At 38.3% G+C, this 21,339-nt stretch overlaps 1 protein-coding gene across 2 annotated transcripts in view; it reads right to left on the bottom strand.

Moving 5' to 3' along the window:
* Positions 1 to 1,224: 1,224 nt before the first annotated feature.
* Positions 1,225 to 21,339, bottom strand: part of LOC117982249 (vitamin K-dependent protein C) — a 34,199-nt gene continuing 14,084 nt past the window's right edge. The window contains exons 2-14 of one of the 2 annotated variants that reach the window (XR_011236791.1): positions 19,340 to 19,415; positions 17,365 to 17,476; positions 16,961 to 17,033; positions 16,109 to 16,238; positions 15,440 to 15,539; positions 14,011 to 14,120; positions 13,002 to 13,123; positions 9,787 to 10,013; positions 8,505 to 8,707; positions 5,598 to 5,754; positions 4,154 to 4,312; positions 2,125 to 3,142; positions 1,225 to 1,910 (exon numbers count right to left, since the gene is read on the bottom strand). Coding sequence is in view for 1 of the 2 variants with exons in the window: in XM_034968569.2 (XP_034824460.2) it covers positions 3,023 to 3,142; positions 4,154 to 4,312; positions 5,598 to 5,754; positions 8,505 to 8,707; positions 9,787 to 10,013; positions 13,002 to 13,123; positions 14,011 to 14,120; positions 15,440 to 15,539; positions 16,109 to 16,238; positions 16,961 to 17,033; positions 17,365 to 17,430 (1,467 nt within the window). In the remaining variant the exon portion in view is untranslated. Of the gene's footprint in view, positions 3,143 to 4,153; positions 4,313 to 5,597; positions 5,755 to 8,504; positions 8,708 to 9,786; positions 10,014 to 13,001; positions 13,124 to 14,010; positions 14,121 to 15,439; positions 15,540 to 16,108; positions 16,239 to 16,960; positions 17,034 to 17,364; positions 17,477 to 19,339; positions 19,416 to 21,339 lie in introns of both variants that reach the window. The other variant, XM_034968569.2, reaches the window with a different exon arrangement.

Genomic DNA, 21,339 nt, shown 5'->3' with positions numbered 1-21,339 from the left:
GTCCTTAAAAAAGGATCTAGCATCCTCGCCCCACGAACCCACGATCTCCACCCCAAAAGGCACAAATATGAAACTATTTTCTATATTCTCATATTTGCGCCTCTTGGCCCTTTCTGCCTTAGTAGCCGCCGCTCCGGCCGCCGCCGAATTATTAAAAAAAAAAAAAAGGATTTACAATGGCTGTACAGTGTACATTAGTTTCTATCATGGTGTGTTCTGTGGGATTAACCGTCTAGTATGTTAAATTCCTACCCTAATGCAGTAGGTGTACGAGGAAATACGAATTACCTTTCCACCCACGCACTGGTAGGAGATGCCGGTGGGTGCACGGGTAGCTCCTCGATAGATTTAGATTAAAAAACAATATTATGAATTGAATGTAAGTCTTACTATAGATAAAATTAACGAACATTGTAAATAAAAAAATATAATTTGCAAATCGGTCCAGAAACCTCGAAAAAATCGATGTACTTACATACATAAAAAAACGGGCCGAATTGAGAACCACCTCCTTTTTGGAAGTCAGTTAAAAATGACACTTCCGAAATAACACGTTGTAGTCGCAAACAGGCAACGCCAAGTCCGGTGGTCCGTGACTACTTGAGTGAGTCCCTACTTTGAAACTTAGAGAACACTTGACTGCACTACTTATAGGTATTTCATTCCAGAGCAGTGGTTGGTTTCATTCAGAAGCAAGAAGCACACGAACTACTTACCCACTCGTGAGTTGTTGTTAGATGGGATTGAACCTTAGAAAACTTTTCTGACACGGTTTTGCTGATGTTAATTATTTATTCCAGCAAATTAAAAAATAATTTTATTGCATGATTAACATACAACTCTGTTTTTCGTGCCTTTGTAATTAATAGGTATTTGTATTTTTGTTAAACAAAGGGTCTTCGTAGATTTATGCTGTAATAAAAATGAACAGGCGCGAATTTTTTTTAATCGTTTTCAACAAACTCGGCCAAGTATGTTGTTTAAACACGATAGTACCTACCTAGGTACTTATAGTACGCAACAGGTTGAGATGGCACCCCACGTCCCGTCTCCCGTCACCCGTACTCGCCCTCACCGGATTAGCGCGGGGGCTGTGCAGGTGTGCGGGGCATTCCCTCCCCGATTGCCATCTCGACCCGTCGCGAACTATACCTACCTTGTTAGAAGTTACCTTATGATGACCAATACTTAGTCCAATGCTTAATTGACGGAATTATACCCAGCTAAAGAAAAAATGGGTAGGTATATAACGTGACAACCACCTGAATCTTCCTTTTTGAAGTCAATTTAGACATGTGAGAATACGTCTACGAATGATGGCATTTTCACAGTAAGGTAGGGCAACTTGAAAAGAGTCATCAAGACAAGTGAAAACAGTTATTTCGTGCGAAAAAAGAAAATCTAGTCGCAGGCAACTGCAAATATCTAGTTATGAAATAAAAAAGTGAACAAAGCAATAGGTAAGCAAAATTAAATCCACTATAATTCTTATTTCATTTTACTTTTCACAAAGGTGGGTAATTAGATACAACAGCATTAGATATAAGACGCAAAGCTAAGATGTTTACTAGCTACAAAATTAAATAAGAAATTGTAAAAGATCTGGCTATCTTCTATTTACTTACTTATTTGCTACGAAGCCATACCTTTACCTACCTATTTTTTTTTGCATTTGCTTGAAAAATGCTCTGTACACGTAGTACAACGTTAAACACGGCTTGAATATTTTTTTTTTTTAATTTTTTACACACATGACGAACGAGGAGCTACACGAGGCTACCGACCGAGCTATCGCGGTTGTAGCTTTTATCGCGGCTGCCCGTATTTGAGGTGACCGTCGCGCGTCGACTCGAGAAGATTTTTTTATGTAGGCCTATATAGGCACCTCTAGTGCCAATTTTTTTACTTTTCTGGAATGGTAAATGAATGCAATGAAAAATATTTGTTTAATTGACTAATATTAATTGGTTTGGCTTTAGGCTATACATAGATTTAACATAGATATTTCTTGTAAATTTGAAATAATAATTAGCAATAAACTGCACTATTTCAGGACTAAATTAAAATAAAATTATTTAAGCAGCCATCTGCTTTATACATGTAGGCGAAACTAGTTTTACTCACGTATTTAGCCCGGCTAGTTTCGAACCCACCCATCGAAGCCATCTGCTTAATTCAATTCATAGACGAAGAGACAGGACAAATGCAAATTTACCCTATATGCGTACTTGGAGACCTCACTTCGCTCAGCCTATAATAAATAATTTAATGTAATAATTTACCTGTTTTGATTGGTTATGTCACTACTTATTTATCACGCACTGTACAATATACTATTATAATATACCTAGGTACAATCCTGATTCCGTGCTTGGTTTTTTGCCACTCATTGCGGAAAATACGTGTGTAACCGTTATTTCAAAGCCTAACACGGGAAGGAAGATCGTAACAAATCTTACCGTACTACTACTAGGTAGTATCTACTACCCAAAGTAGTCCATTGTTTACCAACATCAAGAAATAATACCCGACGACGACGCTACGCAAACACAAGGTATTTGTTGTGAATTTTGGCTTTAAAGAGAAATATTTGTCCAATTTACCAAAACAGGCCAACCATGTACGTCGCTTAGGTCACACTATGCAAATAAATTAGTTAAAAGGTCATGTTGAACTTAGGTTGGTAATTTACATACATAGCTCTTTACCTAATAACAAGCATGATGAGCGTAAATATAATGTCAAAATAATAATTAGTAATCTGAGTAATAGAGATAAAACCACCAACATTAGTGTAAATAAATGTTTTCAATTCAGCATAAATACTTAAATAAGTTTTAGATTAAATTCATGAAGTTGTCCTCTCACTAAAGTTTACCAAAGAATTTTCACATTTGTAAAGTACAAATTACACTACAATATTTCTTATAGGAAACAAAATAAAATATCGAAATAATCTCTGTGTAGATCGAAATTCTATACCTATCGCTTTCTATTTCCTTCATATTGTGACCGTTTCGTATCAATCATCGAAGTATTTGTAGTTCATCACATCACGGATCCAGTTCACGTAGCCCGCAGTTCTAGTGTAAATCCCATATTTACCGCGCTTGCCGCAGCCGTCTCCGAAACTTGTAATCCCCTGAAAATTGAAATGAATTGAAATATTTATTTCACGTAGATAAGTAGGACAAGTTGTGCCCTACCACTTGGATACGAGAATGTCAACGTGACTCTACCAACGGTTTTGTGTTGTTTTTGTTTGTTTATTAACATAAATAGAATTATGAAAATACCTAGATAGTTTATGAAACTGGTGCAACTACGCATTATTAAAACATAATTTAATAGTATTTTAATACCTTTATCTAAACTCAAATCATAAAAATATCAAACCGAGTTTGAAACTCAAATAAAAGCGCTGCTACAAAATTTCATTAGGATTAAAAGGATTGGTTAATAATAAGTAATATGAAAATAAGAATCCAACGTCGTTTGCATGTGACGGGCTCGAGAATACTCAAGAGAGACTCCTCTTAACATAAATTGATATTCAACCGTAACGCGTACTGAATACCATGCTTGTCATGAAAATTAAAAATATAATGTCATGAAAATTTAAATATGTGAGGTATGTATGTAGAGTGTAGATACCTACTGCGTTAAGTTTGCAAGTTGTAGGACATTTTTTTTAAAGAATATTAGCCATGTTAAATGACTAATATTCCCCTTTCCTCTCCAATTAAGCATCAAGCTTGTGCTGGGAGTAGGTACGACAATAGTGCAACGGGCGGGGTTTGAACCGTCGAACTTTTGGTTTTCAGTCGACTCCTTTACCCGTTGAGCTATTGAGGTTCTATTCGGATTTCCAAATTCGGTCGCCCATCCCGTTACCGACTTGAGTCAATGCCTAACAATTGCAATCGATTGATATGCGTTGTCACAACTAGGGCGAACATCTTTCTACAATATGCGACAGGTCGAGATGGAAATGGGGGTGGGGACGACCCGCACACCCGCACAGCCCCCGCGCTAACCCGATGCGGGCAAGCGTGCTGGGCGCAATGGCGCTGTGCGGGTGTGCAGGGTGTTCCCCGCCTCATACTCCGATTGCCATCTCGACCTGTCGCGAACTGTACAGGTATGATGGTACCTGTAAAACATAGCGCATATTCCGATCTCTGCACAGAAGGGGCCCGCCGGAGTCGCCGGCGCAGGAGTCCCTGTGTCCGCGGCCCGCACACACCATGTCGTCCGTTATGGCGTACTGCCAGTACGAGCGACGACACACGCCCTGCTGTATTGTTGATACCTGATACCAATAAAACTCCAAATCAAAGCAATTTATCCGTACTCCAGATCAATCAATCAATCAATCAGCCTGTTTGCGTCTTCCCAAGAGCACGCAACCACACACGATCTTCCGCCTTCCTCATACACCTACTTCCCGCTATCTTCTTAAGGTCGTCAGTCCAGCGGGTTGGAGGTCGTCCCACACTGCGCTTGCTGATACGCGGTCTCCACTCCAGAATACGTCTGCCCCATCGGCCATGGGTTCTGCGGCAGACGTGGCCTGCCCACTGCCAATTCAGCTGGCTAATTCGTTGGGCTATGTCGGTCACTCTGGTTCTTCTACGGATTTCCTCGTTACGGATTTTGTCCCTGAGAGAGATACCCAACATAGCCCGCTCCATAGCCCGCTGAGCGACTTGTACGTACGACGTACTCCAGATCCAGACTCCAGAAGACAAATTCGTAACCCTTGTTCAAATTTGTCGAAACAGTTTTAAGGTCTAGAGGTGCGGATATCCATACTAATTCATCAGTACTCTTATTATAAATGCGAAAGTGTGTTTGTTTGTTGGTTTATTGGTTTGTTGGTTTGTCCTTCAATCACGTCGCAACGGTGCAACGGATTGATGTGATTTCTTGCATTGGTATAGATAAAGACCTAGAGAGTGACATAGGCTTTTTATCCCGGAAAATCAAAGAGTTCCCACGGGATCTTTCGCACATTGTCCGCGGACGAAGTCGCGGGCATCAGCAAGTACTTAATATTGTAAATGCGAAAGTGTGTCTGTCTGTCTGCTAGTTTAACTGTTTAACTGATTTTGATGAAATTTGGTACCGAGTTAGCTTGCATCCCGATTCCTGAGGAAGAACATAGGCTACATTTCATCCCGGAGAATTAAAGAGTTCCCACGGGATTTTTAAAAACCTAAATCCACGCAGACGAACTTGCGGGCATCATCTAGTGTAGTTCTAATATACAAGAGTATCAGTACCTCAGTATCCTTATTATAAATGCGAAAGTGTGTTTGTTTGTTGGTTTGTTGGTTTGTCCTTCAATCACGTCGCAACGGTGCAACGGATTGACGTGATTTTTTGCATGGGTATATACATATAAAGACCTGGAGAGTGACATAGGCTACTTTTTATCCCGGAAAATCAAAGAATTCCCACGGGATTTTTAAGAAACCTAATTCCACGCGGACGAAGTCGCGGGTATCAGCTAGTATTATATAAAATTACACTTCATTTTTACCTAGCTCATCTAGTAGGTATAGTATAGTTGTAAATTATAAAAATTACGTTACCTGAGCTTCATGAAGGATTCTTGTACCGTGTACGTCAGTGGGGCGTTTCTTACCCCACCCAAGAATAACGCAACTGGAATGTGCAGGCAATATCTGATGTGGCTTGGGCAGGCAAGCTATGCCGTGACCTAGCTCCGGTCTTGCTGGCCCGGGCAATCTAAAACAATAAAAGTAAGTAAAAAAATCCGATTTCCCCGTTTTTCCTTCCAGTATTTAACCAAAAGGAGCCGTGATAGTCTAGTGGTTACGACGTACGCCTCCTATTCGGAAGTTCGCGGGTTCGATCCCGGGCACGGACCCTTAACTTTTCGGAGCTATGTGCGTTTTAAGAAATTAAACATCACGGTGAAAGAAAACATTGTGAAACCTGCATGCCTGAGAGTTCTCCATAATATTCTCAACGGTGTGCGAAATTGGCCAATTCGCACTTGGCCAGCGTGGTGGACTATGGCTAAACCCTTCTCATACTGAGAGGAGACCCGTTCTTTGTAGTGAACTGGTTATGGGTTGATCACGACGATGATGATGATTTAACCAGAATCGATTTAAATAAAGTTGATGAGAAAGTCATAGTATGACACAATCTTTAAACTAGCACTAAATCTAGGTACTATCCTTTCTAGTTTTACGCAAGCGTAAACTGTTATATTGAGCAGAATAATTTACGATGCTTGGAAAGTGCTGATCAAGTGTCAGGCATTTATCTCCTTCGATCAAGTCTTACATGGGTCTAGTAGGGTTTAGCGCATTTTGTGCTAAGTCAACATAGTAAAATGGAGCATGATTAGATTTTTACGGAGCCTGCTAAGCTGTGTCTACCTTGCCAAGTTAAAATATTTTATTTCAATTAAAATATACTTACCTACTTAATATATTTGTATGACAAAACATAAAAGGGCTTTTAAAGGAGAAAAACCTGAAAACACTGCAAGGCAATACATTATTCTAGGCTCGTTTTAATTAAACGAATTTATAAAAATATTTTCGCTTATCAACCATCACATTTACCTAATGACTGGTGCTAATGATAAACGATGTGACGCGCAAAATAATTATTTTAAACATCCAGAATTTTGATAAAAATGTTAAAGACACATAGTTACCTACCTATCAGTGGCGAAATGTCCATATAACACGATTCCCATCGGCTTCCCTTTCAGAATTGGCATATAGCGTAAGTACTTAGGTACTACTAGTACTTAGTGACATAAATGTAGGCCAAAGCCCAAATGCATGCAACGTACTGTGTACGAAATTTATTTGCCTAAAAATTTATAATAACATCAAATAAAATCTATGCTATGCATCAAGTCATAGTTATAAACAAGCTAATATAATAGTATAGTAAACTCGCAAACAACCCGGTAAACATCGGGTTATGCCTTAGCGCTTTCTTAGCATTACATCTCTTTCATTTCCCTAGGAAGCGAACAACGTCTGTCTTGCTTTACGGACGAGAACCACCAATTTAATTTGGCCCGGTAGCAAATACGAATTTGTAGCTCTGACAGGTCAGACAAATTAGACATGAATAAGCCGCTGCATGCCGGGTTACTGTATTACACCTCCAAATTAAAAATTGTATTCACAGTACTGTTTCAACAGGTACATACTACTATTTTGTATTTTGTAGGGCGCTTTGATACATATTTTGTTTACGTGAAGGTGAAGCATCATGCGCGCTTGATTTTAAAGTTTGTGATTATGTTATTTTGATATACTTAAGTATAATAAATTGGGGTTAGTGACTAATAATTCTAATAAGTGTAAGTTAATATTGATTTAGTTTCAGTTTGGTAATTCAACATAAGAAATGGCATTAAATTCACATAATTAAGTAGATGTTTAGATTTTAGCTCATTTCGTAAAAAAGAACAGGCATATTCCTTTCGAATACAAATGACTGTTCTGGCCTTGTTTTCTATTTATTACATTTGTTTTTGTGTGTTAGCGATTGTGTTTGAATCTCTTTGATTATTATCTTTTAATTTAAAGACTAAAATGGTTAGGTATACTTAGTTTTTGATTTGGTTTGGGTTAAGTGTGTACCTATTTAATAAAGCAAGCAAGCACAGATGTGTCTCACAGCAACATAAAAAGGCTTTTTTCAAAGTCACAAAGATTTTGAAAATACCAGTGCTTTTACAAAATAAATGGTGAATCGGTGACGGTGGTGTGGAGCTGATATTTTTTTAGGTAAGAACATTTTGTTTTGTTGCTCCGGCTTCCCTTTTTTAGATTTTCACCCCTCGCCACTGCTACCTATAATAATTATACGTCCAATTTAAACATACCACAGTTCTAGCACATTTCGCAAAAATATATAATTTTTGCCTTTAGAGTCCTAAATAATGCATCCCTTGAACTACATTCTTATTCCACATACCTACTCGTAGATGTCCATAAGCCATAGATCGGTTGACTTGTGGCTTAATACCGAGCTTAAAAACGCGGTAACATTTTTTTTTTTTTTTTTATTGAATGGTTTACTAGCTATTTTAACATAAAACTTACTAACTATAATATTTACATAGGTTTTTCTATCATGCACAACTATGTTAAATCTTTTAAAAGTAAACACTGCATGCAAATTCCGTACAAATATATCAGACTTACAACATTGACGACATGTGGCTAATTCGCTTGTACACAATCTTGTTAGAGAGTAGTCCCTGCGGAAACGATCCTCACTAGCTATCTATCAATTTAGTTTAATTTAGAGAATTGTGTATAACAGAATTAGCCTAACTGCACTGTCAGAAATATATTGCGGATGTACGAGGGTCTTGGTGACCTGCATCTCGATGTTTCCGTAGCGCGTAGCCATGCACGAGCGAGCATGCTCCACCAGCCGCACAATACAGGCACTTTCTAAACTTTTCTGATTATGAGATAAGTTATGCTCACCGTAACAAAGCAACATCGTTGATGACAGTGTCGGGGTCGTAGTGCGGATGTATAACGGCCTCAGTGACCCTCATCTCGACCTCGCCGTGGCCCCGCACCAGCAAATCGTGTTCCCCCAGCCGCACATAGAGACGCTTCCTCACGCAGTGTGCGGCTGTCACCACCCAGCGGAGAGAAATGAGTGTGCCGCCACAAAACGCCTCCTAATAACAGCAAGCATCAGTTAAGCATAAGTTTAGTTCGAAAAATGGATTAACGTTGGGATTCCAAGGTCCTAAAACGGCGAACTCGCACTAGATAAGAAAGTGCAGCGTTGGAAGACCCCCACTAGCTAGACAGACGACATCAAAATTCTTACTAATAATGTACTTAATAACTTGTATATTTTATTATTTTTATAAATAAGGCTCTCTGGCGAAATGGTGTGCACTGCAAAAATTTTAAGCCTGTCTTTGGCCATAAAAAGTAAAGTATCGTTTTCATTTGTACTAATACAGTAAAAGTTTAAAATAATGAAACGTTTGTCTTCTTGTTTCGCAAACAGCTAAAATTGTCCAGTGGACCGTAAATTGGCTTGGAACGGTCGGGTTCCTTGATAAAAATGAAAAGAAAATTTGCCACCAAGTAATATTATATGCCTGGCAACATTGACATTAATCTTCTTTATTAGTGAGCTGTACGGAATGGTTAATAAAATTGTTCTACTGGAAAAGCAACGTCTATTAAATGTTGTTACCCATTAAATTGTTTTGTCTGGATTGGACAGTAAGAGGAACTAGCATTGTTTGTGATTCTGTTCTGATTCTGTTAACAGAGCAAATAAATTACATAAATTTTAAGTAGCACTTTGTTGTTTATTAGTTAGAGTGGAAATTTGAATACGATCTCGTCTTTCGTAAACTTAAATCTACTTATTGTTGGTGGAGTGTTATGTTTGAACCCACGTCACTAACAAGCAATTTCTCGTGCGCAAAACAACTGATATCTAACCATTTTAGCTGGCATCGATAACTTAGTCTTATAAGATCGATTTAAGATTTGTTTTATCGCGTTACGTAAATAATAATTACCTCATCATCGCGAATAAAAACTTTAAACACTACCTGTGACTATATTACCTACTTATATTCCTTAAACAGACCAGGGTCGATAATTTTTAAGGCAAAAAATTCTTAACAGTATACGAATGCTCGGAAAATGTACATTTTCCGGGTTCCTTTTTTTCCTATTGAGGTACGGAACCTTAAAAAAATGAAGACCGTATATTTAGTGCTTATAATACCTTATATCGATTCAGGACAGCAATTTGCCAGATCCATTTGCCAGGTGGAGCCGGTCTGCCCCCTATAATGCGGACCATATCTCGCATTTTGGCTCGCAGCCGAGCGTTCGGTGAACCGCGATATCTTCCAATCCTACCGCATGGAGGCATCCTGGTAGAAAATGCTCTGGAGTCCTCTGGGTGAATTGCGGGCACTGGCTGCGTTATTGATTCCACAACGTTGTGTTCTGTAAAGGGCAATAACATTGTACATATCCTGAGGTTTAATTGCTACAAAGTTTTTTTAATTGCTTAAAGTAGTGGTTAGGACGTCCGCCTTCCAATCGGAGGTCGGGGGTTCGATCCCGGGCACGCACCTCTAACTTTTCGGAGTTATGTGCGTTTTTAAGTAATTAAAATATCACGCCTCCAGCTACAAGATGATTCTTGAGGTACATAATACTATCCATAGATATCTCATTTTTATTGGAAATAATTGATAATATTAGACCTTATAAATTAATTCAACTTTATTATAAGAACGGTTTATCGGAGCCAGATTTTGGCTCAGATAATTAAAAATTCTTTTACTACGATAAAATTTCATTTTGAATTCCTCTACCTAATAAACAAAAAAATCTAATAAGATAGAGGAAAATAACTTGAGAATCATAACATACCAAATCAAAAATATCGATTTAGTTCGTTTGAGTTTGAGTCCAGTTGCCAAATTACACAATTCTCTCGGCACGTTTTTGTGAAATCAGAACACTGCCTGGTATTAAAATCCGGAGTGATGCACAATATTTTACAAAATATAATGGCGATAAAATTTCATTGAAAATAATATGATACTGAAAAATTAAACAAAATAATATACCTCCCAGTAAAAGCGCGGTATTTATGCATTGCTGCAATGCACCTTTTAATTCCTAAGGTTCCGTACCCGAAGGGTGCCAACGCGACCCTAATCCCTATTACTAAGCTTCCGCTGTCCGTCCTATCTGTCTGTCTGTCAGCAGGCTGTATCTCATGTACCATAATAAGTAGAAAGCACACACTCACACCCGCACAGCCTCCGCGCTATCCCGGTGCGGGCGATCGCGGTCCGCACACCCTGTGGGTGTGCGGAGCGTCCCTCCGCCTCATACCCCGATTGCCATCTCGAATTGTCGCGGACTATACATATTATATATTATATTGATGTACCTACTATGTACTCATAGAAGTTAGTTATGCAACAGAAAGGAAAATCGATTTTAATGGTAGTTACTTATATTGGCCATCAATGTCCTTCCAAGCCTCCGTAAAAACGTCAGCCATTTAGTGTGAGCAAGCAATATCGAGAAAAGTTGGCAACGAGACGGTTTACCAGGTTTCGGTGGGACTAAATTAGGTCATTACTTTCCCGTCTTGCATCGGAGAAAATATTATGTAGAGGGCGGATGCCTATTATCACTAATACTTTTATTCGTTAATCCTCTATTGAAAAAATTAGTTAAGGTAGGCTACAGATCGAGATGGCAATCGGAGTATGAGGCGGGGGCACGTCCCGTACACCCGCACGTCACCCGCACTCGCCCGCACCGGGTTAGCGCGGGTGTGTCTCAGCGTTCCCTCCCCGATTGCGATCTCGACCTGTCGCGTACTATAATAGGTACCTACCTACTTTGGTTCAGTGTCGTTTCATATACCTAGGCGTCGATACTCGTATCCACATACCTATACTAGTACTTATTAGGATTTCTGTGCACAAATCACTACCTCACTTTCCGTATTCTACATAAATATAAATGGAAAGTGTGTTTGCTTGTTGATATATTGGTTTGTCCTTCAATCACGTCGCTACGGAGCAATGGATTTACAAGATTTTTTGCATGGGTAGGTAGCTAGGTAGATATAGTTGAGAGTGGCATAGACTAATTTTTATCACGAAAAATCAAAGAGTTCCCACGAGATTTTTAACAACCTAAATCCACCGGACAAAGTCGGGGGCATCAGATAGCATGAACTTAATGACTACATTTACGGGGAGAATAACGTTATCGCTTTTTATACGAAAATTTACGACTAGACGATCCTTTTAAATATATATCTAATGTCAAAAAAAATAGAAAATGCTAGAGTTAATTATTTATAACTCTGTTGAGTTGTGAGATCCATGTTAATTCAGAAGCGGTTTCGGAAATCCATAAAGTACCTACGTGAATAAATTAATATGAATGGACAAGACGAATCAATTAAGGAAAGTGTTGACAAACAAAATTGACTCGATAATGAAGTATTGGAACTTTCTAAATGACAGGTTTTTGTGGGCGTGCTCCACACTTAGGCGGGTTGGTATAGTTGGTACATTCAATTTGGCAGAATTTGTAAAGCTATTATGGTATCCCGAATGGTGTGGCCAGTTGATTTGCTGAACACCGAACTATCGCAAAATTTGCCAAAACTATGCCCTTGCTACATTCAGCTGAAGCTGATTGCCAGAGCCATCCAGCACACCGATCGGCATACCTTTGCTGAATCAGCACGTTCGAATTGGGTCGGCATAATTCGGCGTCGTTCGGGATGTTACATCCTGCGGACAGCACCATATTATTAGCGCTACTATTACAATTTATTACAATTTAGAGCCTCAATAGCTCAACGGGTAAAGTAGTGGACTGAAAACCGAAAGGTCGACGGTACAAACCCTGCCCGTTGCACTATTGTCGTACCTACTCCTAGCACAAGCTTGACGCTTAGTTGGAGAGGAAAGGGGAATATTAGGCATTTAACATGGCTAATATTCTTTTTAAAAAATAAAAAAAATAAAAATTATATTCTGCGGCGCTACTGAAGCAATGTTGATCGTTCGGCAAACCCGACCAGCATAGGCAGTTGATTTTTACCACCCGACTCGGCTTAGCTGAGCGGCCTTTTTCCTAAACATAAATAATTATCTACATATTATTATTTATATTCAATTTTTCCAATTGATACCGACCCGCCCGTGTTGCACGTCTGAAAATAAGCACATTTGAGCAGTCGACGTATAGAAGCTATACGCTATAAGTCCGGACTAAGTATTTATACATACAATTCACGATCCACCACTATTCTGGTCTCTGCTTGTTTCTGCTATAGTAGCCGGAAGTTTGCTAAGGAGTTATGGTATCAGATGAACGTTAAACTTAATTCCTGATAGTTAATGGTTAATATGTAAAAGTTAGCTAAGTACCTATGTGCAATTTCACCTGGGTCCTTTCGCCGCTGCATTTTGCTTCGTATCCACACATAACAGTAGCTACCTTCCAAGTAGCAATAGGCGGACTGTCTTATTACCTTCCGCCCGCATATAGACGTTTTCTGGCAATATCTGCGGCAAAATTGATGAAATTTCAAAACTACGCCCCTTCAGGTCAGACAGGTCGAGATAGCAATCGGGGAGGCAACGCCACGCTCACCCGCACAGCCCCCGTGCTAACCCGGTGTGGGCGAACGTGGGTGACGTGTGGGTGAGCAGGGCCCTCCGCCTCATTACCCGATTGTTATCTCAACCTGTCGCGGACTAGATACAGGGTACAGTAACTTCAGAGATCGTTCTGAGGGTGAAAAGCTTAAGTAGGTAGCTAAGCGTACTTGTAAGTTATAATTTATACTTCTTTTTTTATTACAAAACAACCTTCTCCGAAGAGTTTCTTTTTTGTTGTGAACTGGGTTCATAAGAATAAATTGCTGTAATCTTTATAGGTATACCTACCTACCTACTTTAATTTTTTGCACCAGTGAGCCATCTCTAATTGCAACATGTGTTGTAATAATGAAATTCATAGATAAACTAGGAGTAATTTTATAACAGAACTAGCTAGCCTACCCTGGCTTTCCTCGGGTAGAATTTCTAAAAATGCTTACGGGGATTTACGTTATAGGTAGGTATACTATAATCAAATATTATAAAAAGGAAAAGTTTTATTATTTGTTAGTAGCTAATCGATAAACTCTGGAACTACTGAACCGATTTTAATAATTCTTTTACTGTTAGAAAGCAACTTTATCCAGAAGTATCTTGAGCTATAAACTATATAATATTATGTACCGCGGGCAAAAGCTTGTAGTATAAAGATAAGCTACATGCATTAAATTTCAGTGGTCATGATGAAATAATATCAGTTAGTTTTGCCCTTTTCAGAATAATTAATAAAGGCATACTTAAACATGCAAACAAACTATAATAACAATTCTTAACAGAATATAATATTATACCTTCGCCTCATAGTAGTACATTTTCGTGAACAAGGAGTCCATGAAGTCCAAGAAGAGAAACCTCGAAACTTTTTTTGCATGTCGATTTCATCCAGCTGTCGCAAATTCAGCTATAAGAAATGAAAATGCCATTGAATATAGACATTTAATCGCTTTCAAAGCAAGTGAATAAGGATCTTCTAGGCAAGCGCACTCCTGACTCCAGCCTAGATCTCATCATTGCTTTATAGGGTCTTATAATAATAAGTGTTTTTGACGGCCAAAAATGGAAACTTAGTCTGAAAAAATAAAAATCCATATTTTATAATATGTTAAAGATAACAACATTTAGTAACTTAATTATCTTTAAATTTCAATGGTAAAATGGAAACGTAATTGATATTATATTATCTATATAAATTATTAGGTAAGTATAATATAGTTTCTCCATAACCTGAGACAACTTATAATTTTTAATGTTCAACCTTTATTGGAACGTGTAATTGCGAAAGTTAAAGATTATTTAGGGCAAGGGCTTATGGAAATTGAAGACTTTTTACCGGTGGTGTTAGTAATAAAAGAGAAAACAACACTGAATTCGTCGGAAATGGAATGGAGTACAATACTTAATTTAGTCCTTTCAATCCTATATTTTCCTGTTTATATTTTTGAAATGGGAGTGAGACAATGCTGATCCCACACTAAAAGGCAAGCCCGTGCAGCTCGGGCCGAACGATAGGTACTGTTAAAATACAATACGGAAAACCGAATGGCCTAAGCATAGATAACAGAAGTAGTTATCCATGGCATAAGCCAAATGAGGTTGCTGACATTATTGGGGCATCCCTCGTGTTCAAAGTGTGCTGATGACATTTCCATTAATTCTGCATCACAGATGAAAGCGAATGGCACAGTAATATTATGTCTGGTAAGTAAACAAATATTTACAGATTCTAAGAAATAGGAACAAGACGCGCAAGACGGTCCTAACTGCTAATCGAGAGTGGGGTGCTAAACGGGCACGAGAAAAATGAGCAAGCTAAGAAGGCCCGCCCTCGCTCTAAATTGGGCCTTATCGTGTGGTTCTGTGGCTCTTTTGGCGGTGTGGACGACCGTGATACCACAGTAATTTTACAACATTAAGTAGGTACGTTTAGCATAAGTATGTATTGATCTCGATCCCGTTCTGTCATATTCACGAGTATATTTCCGCAGCTTTCAGTAACGAGACACATCGCAATTATTGTAAATAACGAGACGCGCACGTGGGTCCAATTCGAACTGAGGTGCTAAAGGGTACAAGAAAAAAGAGCAAGCTAACAAGACCGTTGCCCACCCCCGTTATGAATTGGGGCGAAGGATTCTAAGATCGACAAATCGCGCGGTTCTGTCTCGTGCGGAGGCGCTGAGTGCAATGCGGATGTAATATGCGATCATTTTTAGAACTTACATTTTGCATAAGTATGTGTTGATCCCGTTCTTTTACAGCTCTGTCGTATTCACGAGTATATTTCCGTTGATTTCCGAGACGAGAGCGAGACACATCGCAACTGTAAACAAAGTGAATATTTACGTAATTTCTAAAATATTTGCAAACAATAGGTACTGGAGTCTGTCTGAAAATCTGAACGTACGAGTACCAGTATTATGAGTCATGTTCAATTTCACCAATCACGGCGTAAACTGCTTCAGTATAACGGTTTTGCGATATTTATAAACAACAGGCTAATTGAACGACTTCGCACTTTCTCTATATAAGTGCCTACTTATTTTCCTTATAAGTACAATAAGAAACGGTAAAAAAATATTTTCGTAGAAATCTACGGAAAGCGATAATTAAGTATTATATTATTATCGTTCCAGACTCTTATTTTTTTACCTACGCTAGTGTAATCAATAGCTTTAGGATAGTAATTATTATCTATTTATCAAGAAAACCAACAGCCTGCGGATAACTCTTGATAAAGATAGCTAGAGCGTGCAAAAAAAGAGCCAACTCTTACCAAATATTACACAGTCTTGTAATCTCGGTTTTTTATTTCATTTCTATTAATAAAAAAAATTACAGTACTTATTCACAAAAAGTATTCAAAAGACAAATAAAAACCATCATAGGTACCTCGCAACCTCTATTCGTAGCGAGTCCCCGCATATTAGCCGACGTAAGCAATGTCGACGCCTAGTTTTACGTCCACCTGTGCAAGTACTCCAGACAGCCCATTCCGAATATAAAATCGGCTTATTCGCACCTTATAAGTAAAAAAAAAATTATCAAGTGCCCCGTAAACGGTCAAACATGTTTGTCAAACACGCCGTCAATCAAATTTGCCAAACAAGTAATTTTTTTGACAAACGCAGCCGTACACCTTCAAGCATGTTTGACAAACATGCAGTCAATCAAATTTGCCAAACACGTAGTTTGTTTGATAAACACAGCAAACACGACCGCAGACGATCAAATAATTTGACAAACACGCACACGTAATATTTAACAAACATGTTTGACCGTTTACGGGTATAGAATCAGTATCATCGTCATCTCAACTCATTGCCGGTCCTCAGTAGCGCAGGGATCTCCTCTCAGAATGTAAAGGGTTACCTACCTATACGTAATTATGGGGTCATTATTTTTAGTTTCACTTAGGGCTGACCTGTCAATCGCCAAATAAATCCTTAACTTGGAAATAACTTTGACTATTGACAGTTATCTATTGTAATTTTCATAGGAGATCTGCCTTCATTACTTATGTAAGTTAATGAACAATCTGACGATTGAAAATAATTTACTGAATAATCGTTAATGAACCCTGACCTCGTTTATTATCGTAAAGATTATAAGATAAAATAAGGTAGGTATTTATTTTTCATTTTTCCACGCGGGCATGATTTGTATAATAATTACCTAGATAAGGCTAGCTTCAAGTTTTATTGTAATATTTTCAATAAAAAAATGTAATGTTTATTAACTTACTTTTTTTCAGTACATTTTCTTTAGTATTTTTAAACTGTTCCTGTATGTCCTCCGGTGATTGTTCGATTTCAATCTGCAACCATAACAATAATATTATTATATTCTTGTATAGATAAAAGATATAATTGTATCGACTCATAATAGGTAGCACACGTTTAACAATATGTCGTCTGGATAACTAGGTCAGCGGCTTTCAAACCTGCTGTTTACATAGGCTTGTATTTTACAATACCTACACATTTTAATTTGGTTCCACGACATCCATTTTTGGAGGAAATGCATAGGAAACACAATGGTTGCAATGCCATCAATAGCTATTATGAAATTTATTAACTTTTCAATGGAACTTAAATTTGATTACAATGGGATACTAAATTTTTTCAGTACAAAAAGGTCAGACTTACATGGTGTCCTCGAGAAATCTCCATGACTACGATGAATAAGACTACTAAAATCTGATGTAGCCACATCTTACCCGTTAGTATGGAGTAGTAGATAGTCGCCAGAACTCGACATCTACAGTAACAAAAAAATTCGCATCGTTATATAATTGATCCCTTTTTGATTGAGTTATTATTATTGTTGTGGAGAATGAACTATTACTGTAGCCGGTAGCGTGAAAGAGAGCACTTTATTCAAAAATTATCGTCGTCAATTTGCTAATGATATCAAAAAATTTGTAGCTAGCGCCACTTTAAATTTCAGGTAAAATTATCTATAGGTATTTATATACATATATTATTAAAAAATAATACCTAGATGTTTAACTAAAACTAAAAGTTTATTTGTTGGTTCATCCTTCTTTTACTTATACCAATTGATATTGCTACCAATACAGTAATGGATCAATCTAATTTTTGCATAGATATAGTTATAGGTAGAGACAGACATAATAAACCAGAAAAAATCAGTAGGTACCAGCGGCGAAGAGTCAATATAACACGATTCCTATCGGCTTCCCTTTAAGAATTGGCATAATATAGCGTAAGTAGGTACTATTCACATAAATTCCGTAATACATTCGTAAATACAAAGGTTCGATCGTCACAAATGCTAATTTTTTTTTGTTGTTATTAAGTACTAATTTAAGTTAAAAACATAACAGCTAATGTAAGTAACATACACCTACAGTCGTACACCGTACAAGCCGTAAAATATCGGATTCCCTAGTTAGATTTTTGCTTAGTATTTATCTCTTTCATTTCTCTAGCGAAAGCGAAAGGAACGAACTAGGTCTGTCTCGCTCTACGGTCGACTAATAAAGAGCACACCAATTTAGTCTGGCCCAGTAGCGAATACGAATTTGGAACTCTGACAGGTCAGACAAATTTGACGTAAATAACTCGGTTGGATCCGAGTTACCCTATAATACCTCCAAATTAAAAATTATATTAATACTATTGTTTTAACAGGTACATGCTACTATTTTGAGTATTTTGTATTTTGAAGGGTGATTTGATATTGATACATTTGTTTTTGTGAAGCGGCCATGCTTGTTTGTTTAAGTTGTTAGTGGTGTTTTATTTTGATATAATAAATTGGGGATGTGATTAATAACTTATAAGTGGTAAGTTTACGGTAATTTTGATTCAGTTTGGTAAGCCAAAATCAGAAATGGCCTTAATTCACATAGATTGTTGTTTAACAGATTTCTTGTTACGTAACGATAGTAAGTTTTCTAAATTAAGTTTTGAAAACAAAGATCGAACAGCTGATATTCTTTTAGGTAAGTACGTTTCCGGCTTCCCTTTATCAGATTTTCACCCTTCGCCACTGGTAGGTACCCTTATTATAAATGCGAAAGTGTGTTTGTTCGTTGGTTTATTGGTTTGTTGGTTTATCCTTCAATCACGTCGCAACGGATTATCGTGATTTTTGGCATGGGTATAGTTAATGACCTGGAGAGTGACATATGGGCTACTTTTTATCCCGGAAATGAAAGAGTTCCCAAGGGATTTTTAAAACCTAAATCCACGCGAACGAAGTCGCAGACATCAGCTAGTATTGTAATAAATACCGACTAAAGCCCGTATAAAATATAATGTTTCATAACTACCTAAGTAGATTTCTAAACTGCAACGGTGGGCCTACAAACAATTTCTCTTAATATAGGTATTTAAATTTTCAAAAACACCACTGTAACCTCGAATAAAATGTCTCGACGAGATACAAACAATGGATCAAGAACAATGCAATTAGTAAGTGCTACATACATATTTGACACCTCGTATCTGAGAATACCATTTAGAAGCGAGCCATATGTGGATGGAATCGTTTCGTAACTCTTTTCATAATAACACATAGACGTATTATTTTAACCTAAAACAGCGATGTGGGTCAAGCAGAAAACAGTTCTATCCAAAATCGTATGACACGTACCATAAGTGTCCTGTACAAGTAGACAAAGGGCGGCTTTCGCTCTCTGGCTTATCTTCATGAAGTTGAAAGCTTGCAACTGAAACAATATTTAACATTTTTGAAATGTGAAGTATCAATATTATTTACTAAATAAACTCAAACTATCATATTAGACTACTAATATGTTATATGTATATAATAATTATGCATATCATGGTCTATTCTGCTTTAGAGTCTAAAACAGAAATGTCGACACATCGCGATTTGCTTAGGCCACATGTATAATATGGCTGGCTTAGGAGATTTTCAGGTATATCTACAGCGCTTAGACCGAAGCCAAAACTTCGGCTTCTGCCTAACGAGTATTCAGGCCAATCTCGCACAATTTCACCTTCCTTATCCACCCACTTCCCGCCACCTCAGTCCAGCGGGAGGTCGTCCCACAACGGTCGTATTCTGGAGTGGAGACCGCGTATCAGCAAGCGCAGTGTGGAACGACCTCGAACCCGCTGGAAAATGTGTCCATGAACAAATTTTATTTTTTTGTATTTTCAACTTTGAAAGTAAGAGGTAGTATACCACGTGGGGTATCATATGAAAAGCACCTGTACATTCTAAAACAGAATTTTCTTTATTTTTATGCTAAATAGTTTTTGACTTGTCGTACAAAATGTCAAAAAAATACGACTGTAGTAAGGAATCCTCGGTGCGCGGGTCTGACTCGCACTTGACATACGAAAACGCCTTTAGTTACTAGTATTGTCTACTCGTAGTACACTGAGTCATTTAATAAAACTGTAGGTACCTATATATACTTATCTCGTCATCATCCAAAACGTAAAAAACGAGCTTCTTTTAATAAAACTTAATGAATAGCAATTTAAATGAAAGATATAGATTGTTCCTTGCTGAATTCTGATGTTATTTTGTTGTAAGGTATGTTACAGTACCTACCTACCTACCTACTACACGTGCAAGTGCCATTGAGTTTCCATCTCAGAACACGCCAGGCTTTATATTGCATTAAGTTGTAATATTGATAAAACTATATCTCGAATATACATCGAAGGCACTTGACATTTCAAAGTATATTTCGAAACGGCTTCACCGTTAATTTGGCATGGTTGTTTTACATAAAATAATAATTATTATAATCGGGGTATGAGGCGGGGGGACGCCCCGCACACCCGCACGTAACCCGCGCTCGCCCGCACCGGGTTAGCGCGGGGGCTGTGGGGGTGTTCGGGCCGTTCCTACCCCGATCGTTATCTCGACCTGTCGCCGACTATAGGTAGGTATAAACACTCATTTTGGCGGGTAACTGCTACTTTTTATTTTATTATTTTACCTAATAATTCAATAAAAGTAGCTGCAGCCCTAACACCTTACTTACATTTCTATGAATATAAGCATAATTTTGTATGAAGTCAATTTGGTTTCAACAAGTCTTAAAGCAATTTGCTCAATAGCACGGCTAAAAATAAAATGCACTGTGCATTCATTATTAGATATGAACTCTATGGTAGTTTATGTTATTCGACGTTCAGTCATCCACCCGGCGTGGCAGAGCTAGTTAATGGTCTGGGTCTCAGCCGTCATCAGGCGGCCACGTTCCATTCGCTAGTTAGGCTAAACGAGGCATTCCTTCATGCAACCGGGCGGGTCGGCGGGGTTGCGGATTGCCGGTGTCCATAGGACCCTGGACAAGAAGGAACTGCTAAGGTACCACTCCCAACACCTGAGCAGAGCCTAGAAACCCTTTTCCCGTGTTCCTACCTTCCCACTCCAATCCAAATAACCTTCCTTTTTATAACTCCTTACAAACCACCCTAAAATCCCGCACACTACACAATCACTTATACACAGAGACGCACACAAACACTACACAATTAACACATCAACCCAAAAATGGCGGATCATAACAACAGTATTGGTCTCCTGGCGGGTAGCGGTGTAACGCCCAAATCCCACCCTGGCACCCAGGCGTCGTCTACGGAAGGCGCCCAGGGCCCAGGCTGCCC

This window comes from Maniola hyperantus, chromosome 5 (assembly GCF_902806685.2).
Source record: "Maniola hyperantus chromosome 5, iAphHyp1.2, whole genome shotgun sequence".
NCBI classification, from domain to species: Eukaryota; Metazoa; Arthropoda; class Insecta; order Lepidoptera; family Nymphalidae; genus Maniola; species Maniola hyperantus.
Note: the sequence above shows the minus strand (reverse complement) of the source record. Positions and strands in the feature narration are given on the sequence as shown.